Source organism: Vigna angularis, chromosome 3 (genome assembly GCF_016808095.1).
Source record: "Vigna angularis cultivar LongXiaoDou No.4 chromosome 3, ASM1680809v1, whole genome shotgun sequence".
NCBI classification, from domain to species: Eukaryota; Viridiplantae; Streptophyta; class Magnoliopsida; order Fabales; family Fabaceae; genus Vigna; species Vigna angularis.
In genome coordinates this window covers 37,906,971-37,929,579 of record NC_068972.1, presented here as the reverse complement: position 1 = coordinate 37,929,579, position 22,609 = coordinate 37,906,971, and the positions used below count along the sequence as shown (strand labels likewise).

Here is a 22,609-nt window from a genome sequence, read left to right as displayed (position 1 = left end):
TACTCTGTTTATTATAGGAATTTTGTGGAAAGTGAATCACGCATGACTCCTTAGAGTGAATTAATAATTGAATAATACATACTTTATTGTTTAGAAATAAAAAATTCATTATAGTTATTAATGTAAGACAATCTTTAATGTATTATTTGTTTCTAATATCTCATAAATATCAAGAGACTTGTTTTTCTTATTTTGTTTATGTAACATTCCAAAAATACAGTAAAAATCATATAATAGAATTAATTACATTGAATAATAAACCAGTTCAGTTTTATACTAAATAAACGAATGATTTTGGCCGAACGGCCTTACATAGGGTTGTCAAAAGTAAACTGTACAAGATTTAGGGAATCATGACCGAACGGCTTACAAAAGTCAAATTACCGATCGGTCAAATAGCAAAAAGGGAAAGGAAGTGACCGAACGATCACTTCATGCTAAACTACTAACTACAAACCGAACATCCTACGGTTCGGCCTTTACTTCAACTTCCACTAGGTTCGCATCTTCCAAATTTTCTTCTTCCAGCGCCTCTTCAAGTAGCGCGCTTCCATCTGCTCACATCCACACGGATGATCATTGCAATAACAAGACGGACGTACAACAAGACAACACAAGGAAAACGCAGGGTAAGCTTATGTAATTTAATTCAAGAAAATAACATACGTTTATCAATTCAAATACATCAAGTACATTTCAACATACTTATACAGACAAGGTCTACTACTAGACTGACCGTCCGGACTGTATGAATTCTGTGTAGCTACGACGTTCGTGCACCCGGGTGATGTAGTAACTGGAATTCTCATCAGCTGCCACCCGAGGTTAGTCCGTTCCGTCCAAAGTACCCCTAAGGACTAGGACCTCCTGTCGTTCCCACACATGATTTACCCTCCTCTACGTGAGGACGAGTACTCACGGAACATCAGGATGAACCGCCAGCTAAGCATTTCCACATTCATACTTTACAAATTCCAATATTCATCCAAGAGTCGTTCCTCCCTGGAACGCTCGTTCAAATCCAAAATCTTACATTCATCTCATATACTCTTCATCCTTTATAACCTTTCACTTAGGTGTCAGTTTCATCATCCTTTCTAAACATATAAAATAACGAACGTTCTGCCCTCTTCATAACGAGAACGAACGATGGAAATGAGACTGATAAAATCTCTCGTTCCAGAATGGAATAAGACCAAGAGAATTACTTTTAGATTTGAGAATATCTCGAGTACAATAATATACCATATATGACGAACGTTATTTACATAGTGAATCAGTTAAATGAACTGACTCTCGTGAATTCAAACCCATACTCAAACAGTAATTTAAGTATAGGGGCTCAAGGCCGGATCCAATGAAGGTAGACATGTCCGAACGTTAAATAACCATATTTAGAATCATTCGTATACAGAAACCGAATACCAGTCAGTGACCGAACATGGTAAGAATATGTTACTTAAAAATTTGGACAAACGCTATTTCATCAAGATTGATTATACAAGAAAGGGGTACGAGCGCTTGGTATAAGACCGAGAACTACTCCTTACGAGCGCTAGGTGTGAGACCGAGCACTAATAAACTTAAAATAAAAGGGTTGATAATTATATTAAGTTACTATTGAGGTGGTGTTTACGAACAACAATAATATACAAGTACATATACATATAATAGGTTTATCACATTAGATTTAGGCCCCACTATGCTTGGCCGAACGCTCAAGCATAGTATTACCACACGAAGGCGCTCGTCCTACACTAGGATTCTCTCCAAATGAAAGAATCCCGTTTCAACTAGGTTTACTAGGAAAACCGAACGGTCAATGACCATTCAGTGACGAACGTACTTTATCATAGTGAAATCTCATATACAGAATCTTTTACATTCAAACTCATTTTTCTTAACTTATAACTTCATAACTTCAGAACTTTATAAAATTCCTATCATAATCAATTTTCATATCTCATACAGCACATATCATATAAGTTTCATATATTTCATACATTATAACCTAATCCATTCATATTTCATTTCATCTCATCAAATAAACGAACGTTCATTCCATACAGTCATATCAACCATCATGCATCAAAATCATTCAATCAACTAAACAAACATTCAGACAGTTCAATAGCAAACAAATCAAATTAAATTAAATAAGCTTCCCTTACCTCTAGTGTGAACGTACGTCCTTCAAACTAAAACTCAGTTTGCAAAAACTACGATTCCTTCTACCCTCAATGCTCAACCAAACTCTTCAAACTAAAACATAAACAAAAACCCAGAATTTGTTTAGACAAGAAGATAGCATGCAACCAGAACTTGAGTTGCATGTATTAGAGAACGAACGACTAAGAGGCGAGGAAACTTACCAGTTCAGAACTTGAATTGGTTCGGTTTAAAATAAAGCTCAGGACGCCGGTGATGCTTCTACGGTGCCTGAATGTTGATCGGAGGAGAAAAAGGGTGAGTTTCCTTAGAGAGAAGATATGGTTTCTAGTGAGAAGGAGGAGAAAAGAAAATATCAGAGTTTGGGAAAGAGGGTGCGTGCAGAGGAGAGTGGGACGGCAGTTTCAGAAAACATCATTTCCTTCCCACGTTCAAACGAGCGTCCGCTCTCCTGCCGACACCTACCTTCCACTATCTGATTTCAGAAACTTCAGTGATTGACACCTGGCGTCCGCACAAAGAATTTGGGTGCGTTTTCAATGAGTCTGAGCAGGGGTTTTTGGGTGAAATTTACGAGGTCTGAGAGTTTATGTCAAGATAAATAACTATCATCATTATTTTCGAAATATACGTTCAGGTGAATTAACAATGAGATGTTTATACCAATGATAACAATAGAACTTTGAAATGGTCAACATTCGATGGTTTCGGTTGATTTTTCCTTCACCTTTATAATTTGATCTGCAGTCCACACAATTAAAATTTTCAAGTTCATTTTGTAGTTTAAGATTTTTATTTTGAATTTTGAAATACATAATCTGAAAATATTTTAAAATGTATAATGCAGAATATAAAGATTATATTTCAAATTATACATCATAAAACATCAATTTTGCATTTTAGATTATATAATCTAAATATATTTTTTATTTTGTATTTCATATACAATTAAAATATAAATTTTGTATTCCAAATTATGCATTCTAGAAAATGCATCAATAAAAATAGTATTTTTAAGAAGAAAAATGTGAAAAGTGGGGGAGAGGAATGATAGGGAAGCAAGAATAAGGACGACCAAGATTAAAACAAGAAGACAATTACTTTCTGTACCCAATCATTTTCTTCCTGCATTCCATTGTTTTTGGAATTTCTTTTTTGGAAAACAAAAAACAGTTCTGAATTATTATTTTTTTTTTAAGTCAAACATCCCCTTTCTTTTACAGAAAGTACTTTTCGGAAGTTTTTTGTGGGATGGGAGAAGAAATTTGATGAGGTAAAGGAAGCAATTGCCAAACAAGAAATGCAAGTAAGTCAAAATATAAAAAAAAATCAAAACAAATATTTTGGAAGATAATTCCAAATTTGAAAATGATTTGAAATATTGGCTTCAAAAATATTTTTTATATTGTGTTTTGAAAAGTATTTTTTAAAGCATCTAATTTAGAAAATACTAAAAAATAAAGAGATGTAAGGATTTTTGTTATATTTTCTTATTGAGGAATAATTTGAGAATTACAACTTGCATTGTTGCAGAAAAAAGTAGAGTGCAGGTAGTAGCAAAAACCTGAGTAAAATGATGATGTTCAGTGTTTAACTGCTCTGATGTGGGTGTCACTCTCCTGAAGAGAGATTTTGCAAGAATTGTCTTGCCAAGAAAACTTTAAGAAAAAATATTAAGATTTAGAAGTGATTGATCTAAACTGAAAGTTGTTTTCACTTTATATAATCAATAATCAACATCAATTAAAAAAAACTATTCTACAAATATAGATTTTATTAAAAAAAACATAAAACTAAAAAATTGTTTCAAATATATCTTGATATTGACCACTCTTTTTAATGATATGTATCTTTCTCAAAACCAACTATTAGGAATGATATCGGATCAAATCTTTCAATTATAATGTCTATTCAATATCCAACTCACATAAAAAAAATCATACATGTTATTTGTTTCACTATCAGTTACCTGCATAAAAAAATTCATAATTTTTTTTAACCTGTGAATAGTTATTGATACATACAGATATTTAAAAAAATGTATTTTTAAATAAGATGCAAATTAAATTGAAAGAAAAAATAAATAATAGCTTATTAAAAAATGTGTTTATATGTCCACCTACACATTCTGCAGTAAAATAAGAATATATAACAATCCCTAATGACATCCATATATGCTGCATATTTTTACAGGGATGATGATAATTTGAAAATATTTTTTAAACAACATTTTAACATCATCTACGTGTCATTCTATTATTGATTTATATTGGTATTTATGATTATTATTATTGATTGTGCAGTAATTTTGGACCAATCACAAAATGACATGTAGATGATGTTAAAATATTGTCAAAAAAATGTTGTTAAAATATTATTATCCTTTTTACAGTATACACCAGATTGAAATAGTGAAAGTTAATAGTAAGAACAGAAGAAAAGCTTTGTCATGAAACTCAGAAGAAATTTCTTTCTCTATATTAAGCTTTAATGCATAATTAAGAGTAAAACATTACAAGAAAGTATATTAGTATTTAAGTTTTTTTTAAATAAGTTTTTTATAATGAAATTTAAACTTTTTGGAATATATAGATAATATCTTTCAGAAATAATTTTTGAAATAGTTGGATATGAAATATATTTCGAAAAGAATGTATGAACCACATTGAAATAGCTTTCTAGAATGATTCCTCATTTTGACTTCTCTTCTTACTTGTTAGAAGTGGACTTTAAGCCTAACTCAACCCCACAAAACCAGCTTGTAGGGTGAGGTTTGCACCCACTTATAAAGTATGAATTGGTCTTATCTCTAGTCGATGTGGAACTTTCAACACACCCCCCTCACCCCGAGGTATATACATCTCGAGGGTGGGATTAGACATTTTTAATGGGTGGTCTGATAGCGGCCCGATAACGGGTGGAACAATATGCCCAACAAACAACAAATATCGCTAGGATATGCTTTAACAATGGCTCTGATACCATGTTAGAAGTGTACTTTAAGCCTAACTCAACCCCACAAAATCGGCTTGTAGGATGAGGTTTGCACTCACTTATAAACTATGAATTGGCCTTATCTTTAATCGATGTGGGACTTCTAACACACACCCCTCACGCCGACGTATATACATCTCGAGCGTGGGATTAAACATTTTTAATGCGTGGTTCGATAGCGACCCGACAACGAGTGGAAACAGAAGAATGCCTACATAGAACTCGCTAGGATAGGCTCTAACCATGGCTCTGATACCATAATAGAAAGTGGCTTTTAAGCCTAACTCAAACCCACAAAACCGGCTTGTAAGGTGAGGTTTGCACCTCACTTATATATTATAAATTAGTCTTATCTCTAGTCGATGTGAGGCTTCCAACACACTCCCTTCACACCGAGGTATAAACATCTCGTGCGTGATAGTAGAAATCTAGTCGATGTGGGACTTCCAACACACCTCCTTCACGCCAAGGTATAGTCACACCGATGTATAGACATCTCGTGCGTGAGAGTATAAATTAATGGGGTGGTCCGATAGCGACCCGACAACGGGTGGAAACAGAAGAATGCCCACATAGAACTCACTGGGATAGGCTCTAACCATGGCTATGATACCATAATAGAAAGTGGGTTTTAAGCCTAACTCAACCCCACAAAACACTTTTTATTATTACTTGTAGCAGGCTTTGGGGTTGTGAAGGAAAGTCACATTGTTTGGCTTTGAAATGCAAGAAGAAGCGTTTGAGTTTGAGGAAAGTTACGTTGTTTGGCTTTGAAATGCAGGAAGAAGACGCGTTTGAAATGCAAAAAGAAGAAGCGTCTCAATGGGAAGTATCTCGACGATGCAGGCAACTGGGATGGTGGTAGCCTCGTCTCTATCTGAAGAAGAAACTAAGAAAGAAGAAAGTAGAGAAAAGAAAAAGAAGTAAAGTGTGTGTTTTTAGTGTTTTCTATGGTGAAATTATTAATGTTTTTTCTTAAATGAACTTAGGATCAAAACTGCACATGTTTGGGTTTATGTTACTGCTTTAATCGATTAAGCATATTCTTTAATCGATTAAAGTTGTGAACAAAATTTAAATCGATTAAGATAATAACATAATCGATTAAAATAGGTCTGAAGCACACAAAACATTTGTTTTCTTTTTTAATCGATTAAGAAAATGACCTAATCGATTAAAATAGTGTGTAAAGCTTAATCGATTATGAAAATAACATAATTGATTAAATATACTAGTTTTGTGGCTTGGCTATATATATGTGTTATAATTCCTTTTGAGGCATGAAAAACATTCTGAATTTTTATCAAACTGAAACAAGAACAAGTTTTTGAATTGTCTTGGAGAAATCTTGGAAGGATCAACCATTGTTTAAAGGAGTTCAAGGTTTCTAAGCATCCAAGGGTGTAAGAAAGATCAACCAAGAGTTCTTCATTGCTTTTCTTTGTAAAATCTGCACTTGTGGTGCACCATATTCTGCTTTTCATTGTGTATTCTTTGTATTAGTTTAGTCTTAACTATAGGCAAGACTCCTAAAAGAGTGTATGTGTAGCCTCTTTTTTAGGTTGGTATTTTTTTGTATTTGAGTGTGGTGAGAACACATTGAGTCAATCTTATATTCTTAACTTTCAAAGATTAATAAATTCCCTCCAACTCAAGTTGTTGGAGGATGACTGAATGTAGACTTGTTTAGAGTTAAACCAGTAGATATCTTATTGTGTTCTTTTGCTTTGTTTTTTTTCATTGCTTTGGTGGTTAAAGATCTTTTGAAAACTACAACAAACACCTAGAAATTTTTAAAAAAATGTTTTCAAATCAATTCACCCCCTCCTGGATTGAGAAAAAGTCTATAATTATAACACATCATGCACACACCCCACATCATTCATAAAGTTTTATGCTCATAAACATTCATCATTTAGCTTCGACACTCTAAAAACTCTCTCCTCCATCGAATTAACAACAACTAAGAGAGATCCTCTCAAGACATCAACTCGAGAAACACCTACTCTAAAAAGAGCCCAAACCACCATCATATTTATAACTCTTAACTAGAGTCTACCAACACAAAAATTAAAACACCTTCAAAACTTTCTTAATCCAAAATACTCACACACAGTTACACTCATAAAACTAAAAAAAAAATCTTAAAAACATATTATTTTATAAAAAATATCATCTTTTTCAAAAACACCCTTTGAAACCCTAAATCCCAAATAAATTATCACTTTCTTTCTGAAAAATCTCAACATATTTCAATCAAAACTTTTTTAAACTTCAAAAGACAATAATCAAAACAATAGTAATCACAATTTAACCCAAATTATACACACATACAATAATAAGTCAAAATAACAAAACAAGAATGTAACATCCCATATCTCTTATTCCTTAGCTACCAATCTCATAAAGACACATTACCTTATCTACTCAAGATCAAGCTGCTAAAAAAGTATTAAAAATCATATTATCCTATATTTGGAAATTATAGGAAGTAATATATCTCATGTTGTCAAATGTAAATTGTTGGCAAGAACTTTATCAAAGAAGTCCACCAAAATTGAAAAAGATTATCTAGCTATTATGTCAAATAGTCTTTCATCACTTAGGAGTAAAAGTATAAGACTCCTTCTTTCTTCCAAACACGTCTTTTAAAATCAAAATTAAAATAAAATTTTATACTCTAAAACAAACCATGTAGGGTGATTTGTTATTAGAAAAACTTTGAATCGAAACATACTAAAAACAATTTTATTTAGTATCGGATTCCTTGCGAAGGGGACCTATTATAGAACTTTGGAAGAAAGATGGATATACGTGTATTTATCAATGAGTAGATTCTTCTTCTTCTTTTTGTTATATTGATTTTGAAAGACCCAATTTTACTCAAGACTTATGTCCGTTATAATTATATATTATGTATATTGTATATTTTGTTTGGTTATTGCAATTTTTAATTAATTTATGGTTTAATCATTTCGGACATCTTATTTATGTAGGATCGTCTTAAATAGGTCCTTGTATTGTAAATTCAATTAGGTCCCTTATTGTGAAAAATTAAATCAATTTAGACCTTGCTGTTAGTTTCGTACTAGCACCGTTAAAGGAGGTGACACGTGTCAGTTCATGATTTTTTTGAATTTTTTAATTATTGTTTTATTATTATTATTTTCATTTTTATTTATTTTTAATTTTTTTAAAAAATGTCACGTATTAAACTGATATTGTGTCACGTGGCAATGATAGTGTGACATGGCAATGACAATGCCAGGTGACATTATCAAGCCACGTGTCATTGCATTAGTCTCAATTTGGTCTATGTATTTTTATTGTGTCTCAATTTGATCCCTGTATTTTTATTGTGTCTCAAATTCAAATAAAATTTAAATTATATATAAATATTAACAAATATTTTTATTAAAATAGATATTTTTATTAAATATTTTTAACAAAATTAAGTTTAATTATATTTATATTACTTAATCATATAAATGTTAATTATGTTATTTAAATATTTTAATTAAAATTAAGACTAAATTGAGACAGAATAAAAATACAGGATCTAATTGAGAGATAATAAAAATACAGGACCAAATTTGAGACTAATGCAATGACATGTGACTTGATAATGATACGTGACACTATTAGTGTCATCTGTCATTACCACGTGGCACAATATCAATTTGACATGTGACATTTTTTATTTTATTTTAAAAAAGAAAAGTAAATAAAAAATGAAAATAATAATAATAAAAAAATAATTCAAAAATTTTTAAAAATCACGAACTGACACGTGTCACATCCTAATACGGAACTAACGGCGAGGTCTAAATTGATTCCATTTTTCATAATAAGAAACCTAAAAGACTTATTTGAGATGATCCTACAGAAATAGGGATGTCCGAAATGATTAAACCTTAATTTATTGTTTAACAATTATTCAGTGTTGTTTATTTGGATATTTATTTGAGGTCGTTTTTGTTTGCTCCCATGTAAATGTGTTGACGGTCCTTTGTGTTATGAATACTAAATTCATGGCAGCTACATTTGAATTTTTCAATCCATTTCATTATTCATTTCTTTAGTTCACTTTTTAGTATACATTTTTTATTGTATTCATTTTTTTTATGACGTAATATATTTGTTTACCGTATACCTTATTTGATGTTGCCAATAGTAATGAATTGTATATGTAAAACATAAATTTTTGTAAACGTTTTCAGTCAATTAATATGGAAAAATTAAAATTATTTAAACGTTTTCAATCAATTAATTGTAGCAATTAATTTGACACTGCTTATTTAATATATTGTCTCTAATCATTTATTGTTTATATTGTTTTTTGATGTTGTTTTTTAATTAATATTAGTTAATATGAATTTATATTTTTCTTTCATGTTGAAATGTTTACAGTAAATATTTATAATATTTATAAAAATTTATTAGTAATTTAATACTAATTGTTGAATATACTTTGTTCACAAGTTGCTTATTGATACACCATGTTAACCTTATTTCATGTTGCCAACAGTAATTAATTCTATCAATTATTTATTACTTATCAATCATATTTTTTTTGTTCTTACTTGGAAATTATCCTATTTTTTTATTCGAATTATCTGTTGGGCTTAAAGACAGTAAATGGTTTCAATGTTGGGTCCATACTTCAATCTTTTATTTTTTTTTTTCTATCTTGGTGTTTAGTTATGGTTTTTAGGACTACAGATCGTTTCAATTTTTTACAGCACCATGAATAATTTCTCAATATTTTCATTACTTCAATTTTATGTAGTTTATTTAATGATATCAATTGCTTATTTATTAATTTATTAATGAAGTGTATATCAATTGGTTTCCAATCAATTAATTAATTCCTAACTGTTTTAAACGTTTCGAATTAATTAATTAATTTATTAATGAATTAATTCTATGATTTACTTTGACAAATGCTTATTTAATATATTATTAAAACATAATTCATAATTTTCCAAAATCAAAGATATTATCAATTAATTAACTTAACAATTCACACCTCTATGACTCATTCTTATATGGATATTTTTATATGCATATTTTCTTATGTTCTTATTTATTTGAACGAATAAAAACTCACTCTCAATCTTAATATTTTTTTACACTTATATTTTACTTTTTTATATTCTTATTTATTTTAGCGTCTCGAAATCTTCTACCAATATCTTCTTCTAATTTTATTTATAAATAAAACATTTTCCTTTATGAATGTTGAGTAGTATAAAAACATACCCATATGTTCCAATTTACTACAACCTAAGAATAAGCTAACATAGCATCTTGCTACCAAAATTTTCCAATGGCTTTGAATGAAGAAAACATTCCTCATGAAAGCAAAGTGGTGGTGCTTGTGATACCTTCTCCTGCACAGAGTCACCTCAACCAGCTTCTGCGCCTCTCACGCCAAATCGTGGCACACAACATACCTGTTCATTATGTTAGCACCATCACACACATTCGCCAGGTAACACTTCGACACCAAAACTCTATTTCAGACATCCATTTCCATGCCTTTGAAGTTCCACCCTTTGTTTCTCCTCCTCCCATTCCTAACAATCCAGAAAGTGATTTTCCATCTCATCTCATTCCTTCCTTTGTGGCCGCCACACAACTTCGGGAGCCTGTGGGAAAACTTCTTCAATCCCTTTCATCTCAAGCCAAAAAGGTCATAATCATCCATGATGCCCTCATGGCATCAGTGGCACAAGATGCCATAAACTTGCCAAATGTTGAAAAATACATTTTTCACATCTTCCCTGCCTTTGTTGCCTCTGTTTATTTTTGGGAGGGACAAGGAAGACCCCCGGTTGAAGATATTCATTTCCCAGAAGTTCCTTCTGACGAAGGATGCCTCCCAGCCCATTTCACGGATCTTCTTTCTACACATGATTATAATGAATTTCTCAACTCCAATGGTGATATTTACAACACGAGCAGGGCAATTGAAGGTCCTTACGTTGACTTTATGCAGCGTCTCAATGCCGGCAAGAAGGTTTGGGCATTGGGGCCACTCAACCTTTTAGCCATTGAGAAGAATGATTCGACAGAATTTAGGCACCCATGCATGGAGTGGCTTGATAAGCAAGAGCCAAATTCAGTGATATATGTGTGTTTCGGTACCACAACAACTTTCACGGAGGAACAAAACCATCACATTGCAACTGGGTTGGAGCAAAGCAAACAGAAGTTCATCTGGGTGTTGAGAGATGCTGATAAAGGGAACATCTTTGATGGAAGTGAAGCAAAAGAGCATGAGCTTCCAAATGGGTTTGAGGAGAGAGTAAAAGGCATGGGGCTGGTTGTGAGGGATTGGGCACCCCAATCAGAAATTCTGAGCCACCCTTCAATGGGGGGTTTTTTGAGTCATTGTGGATGGAACTCCTGCTTGGAGAGCTTATCCATGGGGGTGCCAATAGCAGCGTGGCCCATCCACTCTGACCAACCAAAAAATGCAGCTTTGGTCACAGAAGTTCTGAAGGCTGGTTTGGTTGTGAGGGATTGGTCTCAGAGGAGGAATGAGTTGGTGACTGCATCACATGTTGAGAATTGTGTGAGAAGGTTGATGCAAACAAAGGAAGGTGAGGAGATGCGAGAGAGAGCAGTGAGGCTTAAAAATGACATTCATAGGTCCACGAATGAAGGTGGAATTTCTCGCATGGAAATGGAATCTTTCATTTCTCACATCACTCAATAGTCATACCATTAGTTTGGTTCTTATGGCAGAAGCTAGTTCTCATCATGTGGTTAATGCAAAATACTTTCCTATGACATTATTCAGTAATAAAGCTTCTATTGAATATGTCCCTTCTAATTGCATCTTGTAAAAGTACTATCTACGTATTTCCTAAAAAACAATCCTTCTTGACATTAAGGATGGCAAAATCTTCTCACCTCTGAATTTACTAGTACAAAAATCCGTATTACGTTCCATAATAGATGAGTCAATGTTAACAATGACAGGTGACATTGTTATAAATAAATTCAATCGATCCACGTTGTATTTTTGAACATAACTCCCATCTAAAATAAATTAACGTCCTAACAAGCACCAGCTCGACGTAAAACAATGACCTTAGTAATGACAACGTCAGCTTAGGAAACAACATACGTTCAATTCAAAATAAATAAATACTAAATAGTGATTTGCTTCCGACTGTTTACTACCATCCACATATGATGTTGACTGTAACAAATATTGGACGACAGTCAATTGTTATTTTTTTTTATTTTTCTTTTAAATCAACCCATAAAATGTCATATTGATCAGAACTTCGATATATAATTGTGGTTTAAAAGTAAAAAAGGATAAAAAAATTAAAAAGGAAGTAACTTGACTTCTGAGTGACAAATATTACATCGATTCTCAATCGAATTCGACATCCTATTAGTGTTTTAAAAGAAAAAATAATTAAAAAGAACTAATATGGTAGAAAAGATGAAGCACAAAAAAAGTGAAGAGTAGACTGTCACTAGTACAAAAATATTGTATAACGTCGTTATTTTTTGGCCTTTCACATCAAATTCGAGGTTGACGTCATATCGGTAGACATTAAATTGACGTCAAATTTAAAAAATTCAATGTTAACCAAATTGACATCGAATTTTGTTAATATTCGACATAAAACAATGTTTTTGTTTTTTTTTTAATTAAGTGTAATACTTTTTTACAACTCTTTGAGACCCGAAAAGCAGAAAAACAAAAAATTTTAGTTTTTGGTATTTTATAAAGCATGAACTATGAACGTGTAATATAATATCAACAACAAACAAGTTCAATCAAACAACAACAACAAAAAGTTCAACCAAATAACAACAGCAAACAAGTTCAACAAAAAATAATAACAAACAAGTTCAACAAAAAAACAACAACAAACAAGTTCAACAAATAAGTTCTTCAAAACGAAAGCGAAAACTAACCTTCAAAAGGTGGGTTCGTCGAAATAAAGTGTTTCCACTAGTGGGAGAGAAAGCAGAATGCGCCTATGAAGGACAAGAACACGAAAATAATCGGTCAAAACAAACAAAAATTATACATAAAGTAATTAATTAACATGCATTTGTATCAAATGAAAGAAAGATGACATGTGATGGTCGTCAAACTTCGTTCGAGAAAAGTTTGAGAAAAGAATAGGGTCTTGCGCGCTAAGATAAAGTGAATGAATTTTCAATCTTCCGTTCAAATTAAAAAGGAGAAACTTTTGGCTGACAAATAATACGTCGAAGCTCCTACAAAATTCGACGTATTATATGTGGTTTAAAAGAAAAAAGAAAAAAAAATTAAAAAGAAGGTATTTTTTGGCTTCTGGCTAACAAATAATACGTCGAAACCCTTACAGAATTGAACGTATTATTTGTTGTTTAAAAGAAAAAAGAATTAAAAATGGTGACTCTTTGGCTTCTGACGGACAAATATTACGTCGAATCCCTATAAGATTTGACGTACTATTGATGGTTTAAAAGAAAGAAGAAATAGAATGACGCACTGATTTAAATAATTACCATCAAGAACGTCGAATTGAATTGGGTTTCGATATTCTACAATTGCATTTATTTACAAAAATATCACCGATCATTTTTAACGTTGTTAGTTATTCAACGGTTGAACGTTAAACGCGTAATGTTATACACTGTTTTTGTACTAGTAAGTATAAATAAATTTTGTAGAAAAGTGTAAAGAGTAGGTCAATAGATTCATTTTAGTATAACGAAGGTATTATAAATTCATTCTACTATATTGTCTTATCAATATAAATAAGAACTTTAACATTGTTTTGTTTCATAATATCATCAACTTATATCATCTGATTATTGAGATTAATTGAACTTATATAATTTGATTAGTGGTGATTCTTTGAATGAAGCCCTTGTCTCGTGATTTTAACTTATACCATCTTATCTTGTATCATTTATTTAACGAACATTAAATCTACAGGACATTATTTATTATTTTTATATTCTTTATTATTTATTTATTTTTATTTTATATTTTTATTATTCATTATTATTTATATTTATTATAATTTATTACTATTTATGACTAATCATTTTATTGGCATTAATTATATTTATTTTATTGTTTATTTTTTATTATTATTCATATTTATTTTGATTAATTATTATTTATATTTATATTTTTATATTTATTATTATTTATTATAAATTATTTTATATAATTTATTATTTAAAATTAAATATATTTTTAGTTTTTAACTTTGATGTAAACTTGTCTTTAAAACTTTGTCTGATCTCTAAAATTAAAAATTAAATTTATTTATTTTTTTAACTCAATTATATTAACGTGAATATATCTTCTCATGTTTTCAAAATTTGAGAACCAATTTCATATCAGAATTCAGCCATATTTAACCATATTATTTATTATCATTTATATTTATTATTAATTATTATTCATTATAATTTATTATGAATCATTTTATTATTTATTATTATATATATATATATATTATTTATATTTGTTATTATCGGTTACTATTGATTATGATATATTTTCATTTTATGAACTATTTAACTATTATTTATTTCTCACAACATTTTCACACTCAAATAAAACTATTAATAAAACACATATTGTTTTAGTGAGGCGAGATGCGAATATAATGAATGACGTTCTCTCCGACGCACAAGACTCTTCAGAGCGATGTAGTTATCTTTACGTCTTTTTTCTACACAAGACTCTTCAGAGAGAATAGAGTGGGTACCTGCCAAGGCACTCCGACGCTCAAGTCAGAAAAAGGGAATGATAGAACTTTTTTTAGTTCAATAATGGAAGAAATAATATTTTTCCTCTTTCTCTCCTTATCTTCAGAAAATCGTAAATTTTTCCTTCTGATTTTTCATATTTAACCTAACAGTAAGATAAACTGTTTACCTAAAAATTCGGTTGGTTGGAGAACTCAACTGCTTGTAAAACACAACTGCTTGGTCATGCTTGATATTGGGTTAGTTAGTTCCGTGATTTGCGATATCATGGCCAGATATTTCTAACCACTTATTCTTTAATTTATTTGGATTAATTGATCCAGTTTGACTAAAGCTAACCGAATGTTTGTTGACTTTTATCTTTGACTGGGTTGACGTGACCCTGTGAGCTAATGTTGACCGTTTGGTTTAAGCAACAGACGATCGCTAAAAGACGATCATTGGACGATTGATGTTGGGAGCAACAATGACGAGAATATGATACGACGATCACTCTGTCTAGTAGATTGACGATCGTTCGGAAATAATCATATAATAACTCGTTAATATGTGACTTGTTTATTCTAGGTGGTGCGACTCATATATCATACCATACACATATAAATTGATTCATTACAAACAATAATTTAAGCAAACACGTTCAAACTTTTTGAAAGTATAGCATGTTATGGAAACTCAAGAGGTTTCTCACCTTCATGACTCTTGAGGACAATTATTAGTTGAACGGTCGACTGTGAAAACGTTTGTCAAGCGGTCAAATGTGACAATGTACCTTTGAGATTGAGAAAATTTTCGTTTCTTTGAAAACATTAACTGAGCGTTCAGATAAAAATACTCATGACTACTCGATTATACGGTACAAATGATTATGACCACTCATAATTTAATCAAATATTAATTTCAACTATTAAAAGTATCAAGCTTAAGAGGTTTCTTCTCACCTCTATGACTCTTCTGAACATTTCTTATTTCAATAAATATTAAAATAAAATGTAAAATTTGTTAGAATATGTAGAGTGTAACTCATTTGTAATTATGGAAGAAACATGTAACAATGAAAATTTCGAAAAAAAAATCACTCTCTAATGTTAATAATAATAATAATAATATAATTTTATAATTGAAGAAAACATAAACATAACGTAATTCTCTCAATAATAATAATAATATAATTAAATAATTAAATAATTAAATAATTATATGATTAATAAACTAAATAAAGAATATTGTAAATAATAATTTATTTAAACATTTGACAACAGGAAAAAATTATGAACTTTTCAATGGAAATTTTGAATAGAGATAAAGACATGAATATTAAATTAGATTTCCAATTCAAATATAAATATTACTTCTAAAAATACTACTAATGTTTCAAAAAACATTGAGGTAATTGTATTATCAAATAGTGTAAACCTTTAAAAATAAGTAATGATTTCTTAAATATAACCATTGCGTAGATATATTGACATCATCATTTAATTTTATCAACATTTAATTTGAAAAATTTAGTTTCAAATTGTAGATATAAATAGAAAAAAATAATGAGTAATTGATTAATAATTTTTTATTTAATAATATTTGAAACTAAAAATTGAAAAATTGATTAATGTATTTTTTTATTCAATTTATAAAATTTGAAATTATAATTAAGTAAAAAGGATTGAATCTTTTTATTGTTCATAACATTAAAATAATCTCAATACAAAAACAAAATTATTAGTTAAATTAAAAATAATTTGCTACAATTACTATTATAGTATGCAACATTATAACATATCAAAGTAATATATTTAAATGTAATTATTAATAATTTGAAATTCATTATTATAAAAAGGCATTACAAATTTTTGTCTAGTGCATTTGCAACTAATCGAAAGAGAAGGTCTTTTTATTAGTTGTGGATAATTTTAAAAGACATTAAAACCTTTACATTTTACAAAACTTTTATATCCTTTATTAAGTAATGACTGCTTTTGTTAATGTTTTTTTCTAATGTGACAGATGGTTATTTGTTTCCTTTCATGTGTATTTATGATTTTTTTTTTGTTAAACTTATACAAGATTACTTTTATTTGAACAATCAATATTTTAATAAATTGATGTATTATTTCTTTTACTTTCCAAAATATTAACAGAAAATAGGATTCTTTAACAAAATAAACTTTAAAACTCTTGTCTCTTACTACTGTTTGACTGCGTGAGATCACTATATGTTTTTCACTGTCCTTAGCCTTCGAGAGAAGCTTCAGAGCATTTTTTTTAACTTTTACAACTATGACTAGGATCCGTTAATAATTTTTTTTAACAATTTTTTTTACAATGAATTATGTCTCATTATTTTATTAATTTATATATTTAAAGTGAACTAATCACGAAATTTATAAAAAAAAAGCTGTTAAAAAACGTTTTTCCTCTTATTAATTTACTAAACATGAAAATACAACTGTAATAAACACAAATGATTAAATAAGATATATAAATTAGTGAAACCAAAATACGTAGTAACAAATTTTGAATTTAAAATTCAAAAAGGCATGATAATGTATGCTTTTGACAATATTTTTTTAATAATATTTTTATATTATTTACGTGTTATTATGTGATTGATCCAAAATTACTTTATAATTAATAATAATAATTATAAATACTAAGATTAATCAATCATAAAATAAAATGATGTCTAAATAGTATTAAAATGTTGTAAAAAAATATTTTCAAAACATTGTTATAAAATATATAAGTTTGAGCAAGTTTGCGTAATGAAGACAATGCAAAGTGCGCATTATTATTGATAAAAGTACTTAGAAACCCTTATCACCAAAAAAAAGTACTAATAAGTCAATTGTACTTTTTCCAGAAATCAAAATGGGTCTTTTGTTGGGCAACACAAAATAAATGAGAGTTTGTTACCATTATTATTTTAAAATATATATCCGACCATGCGTGTGTCAGATGGCCTCGTGTCATGATTCTTGAACATAGGGCTCAGAGAAAAAGACAACTCATGAAATGGTAATAAAACAGAGCGAGTGTTTCTTGTGACAGTAAAACACACAAAAAAGATAACTTATGAAATGGTAATGAAGTGAATATTAATTGTATTTATAAAAATTATAATAATAAATAATAATCAATATATTAAATTATCGATTATAATATACAAATATAATTTAAATATATATAAGTTAAACTGTTCCGTAATGAGTATAATTAAAGAGTCTTATTAAAAAACTACGTAATCTGAAAAAGCTACTGTATGCAAAGTTTAATCACTTTTCCAGCACAAATTTTTAATGTGTAACATGGTTTATCCAAAAGCATTACATAAAAATAAAAAGTCAAATTAGACACAGTTCAATATCATTACTACAAAATATGAAATAGACAGAAGAAAGAACACTTATTTAAATAAATGTTATTTATAAAAACACAAAATAATAGACAACACTTTTTATTGAAGTATTATTACTTTATGTTTCTTAAGATGTAATTTTCTTAATCACGGACGAATCCTTGGAGACGCATTGTTGATGATTATGGTGGAAATCTAACTTATAACTACACACACTAATCAATTATTCTGGTATAATTTAACATAAACAAATTTATATCCAAATGTTATTTTTTAATTTTAATATTTATCATTATATATATATATATATATATATATATATATATATATATATATATATATATATATATATATATATATATATATATATATATGTGTGTGTGTGTGTGTGTGTGTGATCTCTTATGCCACTATTTTTCAACATATAATAGTCGCATGTGTTTCTATTTATAAATTTTAACATTGAATTTCATGTTATTTTTACTTTGTACGGAACATTTTACTTAAATAACAATCAAGCAAGCATTTTATTTTAATATACACATCATTATTAAATTATTATTATGTTAATTTTCATCATCATTATTAAATTATTATTATGTTAATTTAACATACAAAAATTTATATCCAAATTTATATTTATAACTATTTATAATTGTAATACTTAAATATAATTATATAAATAAATTATTTTTTAAATATCATAATAATTAATTAATTTTTTTAGCACAAATTAAAAATGAAGGAAAAAAAAAATGATTCCTGTATTCCAACGGGTCTAAGACTCATTAGAGAGAAAAACAGCTTCAAGACTTCCCCACATCAATGTTCCAGACAATCAATAAATGTATTCCTGTATTTATCATCGTGACTTTAGAAATATTTTTAATTATAATACTTTTAAGGATATATAATTTTTAGGAATATATAATTTTTAAAAATGAATGTTAAGATTTTTATTATAATCCTTTACATATAACATTTGTTTAGTAGGTAATTTAATGTAAAACTGTCATATGGAATTTTAGAAGTAATTAATATATATTATTTTAAAAGTGTACTATGATAAAACCTTAATAGGATATTTGGCTTACAAGTTGTTACAAGCACATTCTTTTTATATCAAAACACCAAATACAATAGCTTTTTCATTTGTTTCCATTTAGAGAGTAAAGAAAAGAAAACATGCATCCAGTAACAAGTATATAGAAAAACTTTTTCATTTATATTTAATTAAGGTTACAAAGAGCTTATTAAAAGAACATACTAAATTACATAAAATAAAAGCTAATTCAATTACCACAAAAATATATTTAAAAATTATATATATATATATATATATATATATATATATATATATATATATATATATATATATATATATATATATATATATATGAGAGATTAGTAATTAAATTTTTGGAGGAGATCCATGAAATAATAACCATTACTTTTAACATAAAGAAAATATGTTCTTAAAAATATAAATAAAAATTGCAAAAGAAATATGTTACCAAAATGTTCAACTAATACACGTGTAACTATAAAAATTATATATTTCTAAAAATATTATAATTAAAAATATTTCTAAAGTCATGGATGATAAATAACTACCTGTTTCGGATGTGAAGGGCTGTGTTCGTCCAACATCTCCACGTCTTCCCTTGCTCGTGCTTCGTATGCTTGATCCTCCGTACTCACTCCTCAATTTTCTCCTCAGTCCGGGTGGGAGACCTGCAAAAGATTTTCCGATGCCAAAGTCAGTTGAGAGTTATATAATAAATGTGCAGTAAATGCAACTTATCTACCACTTACCCTGGATCTGTATTTATAGTTTTCGCTATGGGCTTGGGATTAGTGAAAAGTTAATCATGGCCCAAATCAGCCCAATAGCTTCTAAATCCCTACTTACCTTAAGCTAAGTTGATTAGTAACGCGGGCGGCCGCCCTCGTGGGACTTACCCTCATGACCGGCCGCCCTTAACGGGTCCCCGGCCTGGCCGGCCGACTTCGGGCGAGTTGTTCTTTCCCCAAGTGTCAAGCGGTAAGGTTGCGTGATTATGGGCATACAAGCGTCCGGCCTATCATGCCCAACCCTTCCCAACAGTAAGTAGAAGGGTAGTTTCCTGGGTCCCATTCGGTGATGTGGGCGTCCGGTCCGTTTGGTGGTCCAATGATGTGGGTGTCCGTCCCGTCGGCGCCCGGTCCCTGTTGGTAGACTACCTTTTATTTTATTTTTTATTTTAAAAAACAACTAATACACGTGACAATAACTATAAAGTCATGAACAATAAATAACTATATTTTATTTTTTATTTTAAATTAAATTTTAAAATTATTAAAATACTATTGGATTTAAAGTATGTTTTTTTAATGGAGATTTTTTTAACCTAAAACTTGATACACTTTACTAAAACATAACAACTAAAAAAATACCTTACATAAATTAGCAAACCCCTAATATTTAATATTTATATAATTATTTATATTTATAATTTCTTTCTTAATATTGATATTCCAATAAATTAGCAAACCCCTAATATTTAATATTTATATAATTATTTATATTTATAATTTCTTTCTTAATATTGATATTCCAATAAAAAATGTGTATCATTTTGACATTTGATACTTAATAATATGACATTAGTTTATTATTGTTTTTGCGGAGATTCAAAACATAGATCTTTAAATATATGACAAATTTTAGTGATGACTTAATTGTTCTTGATAACTAACATCAAAATTCTTATTTAGTGGAACAAATTCACTTGTAAACATTCTTCCACGTTCAAGTCAATAACAAAATCACACACAACCACTCCAAGAAGCAATAATCTTGATCTCCAAAATGTCTGGATCAACAAAATAGATCGTAGGAAGAATTTCGAAGGTCGAAAAAAAATCACACTCCACCTTATAGAGATGAAAAGGGTCGTTGAGTCTCGTTCCCTTGTAGGGGTAACTCAACATTCCAATGTCTGAGTACAAAAGAAATTCAACGTTCCAACGCTAGAGTATAATAGTAACTCCACATTTTAGTGCCTAAGTATAAAAGTAGCTCGACATTCCAATACTCGAGTACATGAAGAATTTAGTGAGTACAAGAACTACTTAACATTTTAGTGTTTGAATACAAGAGTAAACTTTGTGTTTCAGTACCTGAGTACAAAAGTAGCTTGGTGTTTCAATGCTTGAATACAAGAACAGCTCGACGTTCTAATGTCTGAATACAAAAGTAGCTTGGCGTTTCAATGCTTGAATACAAGAACAGCTCGACGTTCCAATGTCTGAATATAAAAGCAGCTTATTATTCTAGTGTCCGAGTATAAAAGTAAATTGACATTTCAGTGTCCGACTACAAGAACAAGAGCAACTCAGCGTTCTAATACCTAAGTACAGGAATAATTCATTGAGTACAAGAATAACTCAGTGTTCCAATGTCTGAATACCAAAGTAAACACAATGTTATAGTGATTGAGTATATGAGCAACTCGGTGTTCCAGTGTCCAAGTACAGGAGTAAATTGTCGTTTCAGTACCAAACACAAACTCCAAAGCGACCAATAGCTCGGGCTTAAGGGTGATTGACCTTAGCGATATCACTCGACAAACTTGGATCGAAACATTAGTAACATAATAAAAGCCCTCACACAAAACATCAAGTTACTTAGACACTAACATAAGAAAAACCTTTAAATGAGGCATTGAGTTATCTAGATGATAATATATGCAAAGCCATCAAATGAGGCATCAAGTTATCTATATGGTAACATAAATGAAAGTCCTCAAACAAGACACAAATTACTTAGACACTAACAAAAGCAAAACCCTCATATGAGGCACCAAGTTACTTAACGGTAATATAACAAAGCTCTCAGACAAGACATCGAGTTACTTAAACAATAACATAAGTAAAGCCCTTAGACGAAACATTGAATTACTTAGACAAGAACATAAGCAAAGTCCTTAAATCAGGCAACTAAGATATTTAGACAATAACATATACAAAACTCTTAAATGAAACATTCAAGTTACTTAGACAATAACATAAGTAAAATTCTCAAAGGAGGTACCTGAGTTAATAAATAATAACACAAATAAAAAGCCATAAGCCTACCTAAGTTAGTAACATAAATTAAGCTTGCACAAATTTTTATGACAAACACATTAATTTCACAAATTCTATAAATATACATGGTATTACACTAGAAAATACACACAATTTTCTCATCCTAAAATTTTTTTACTGACTTAAACATTGTATATCCATTGGAAAAATAAGAACAATTATATTTTTATTTTTTGTAAAAAATATCATTTAATTAATATTTAAAATATT

At 29.5% G+C, this 22,609-nt stretch overlaps 1 protein-coding gene across 1 annotated transcript; it reads left to right on the top strand.

The window, feature by feature from the left end:
* The first annotated feature begins 10,464 nt into the window (after positions 1-10,464).
* Positions 10,465-11,992, top strand: LOC108325566 (zeatin O-glucosyltransferase). Its single transcript, XM_017558664.1, has one exon. It carries the CDS (start codon positions 10,493-10,495, stop codon positions 11,885-11,887), a length of 1,395 nt encoding a protein of 464 aa, XP_017414153.1. The 5' UTR covers positions 10,465-10,492; the 3' UTR covers positions 11,888-11,992.
* The last annotated feature ends 10,617 nt before the right edge of the window (positions 11,993-22,609 follow it).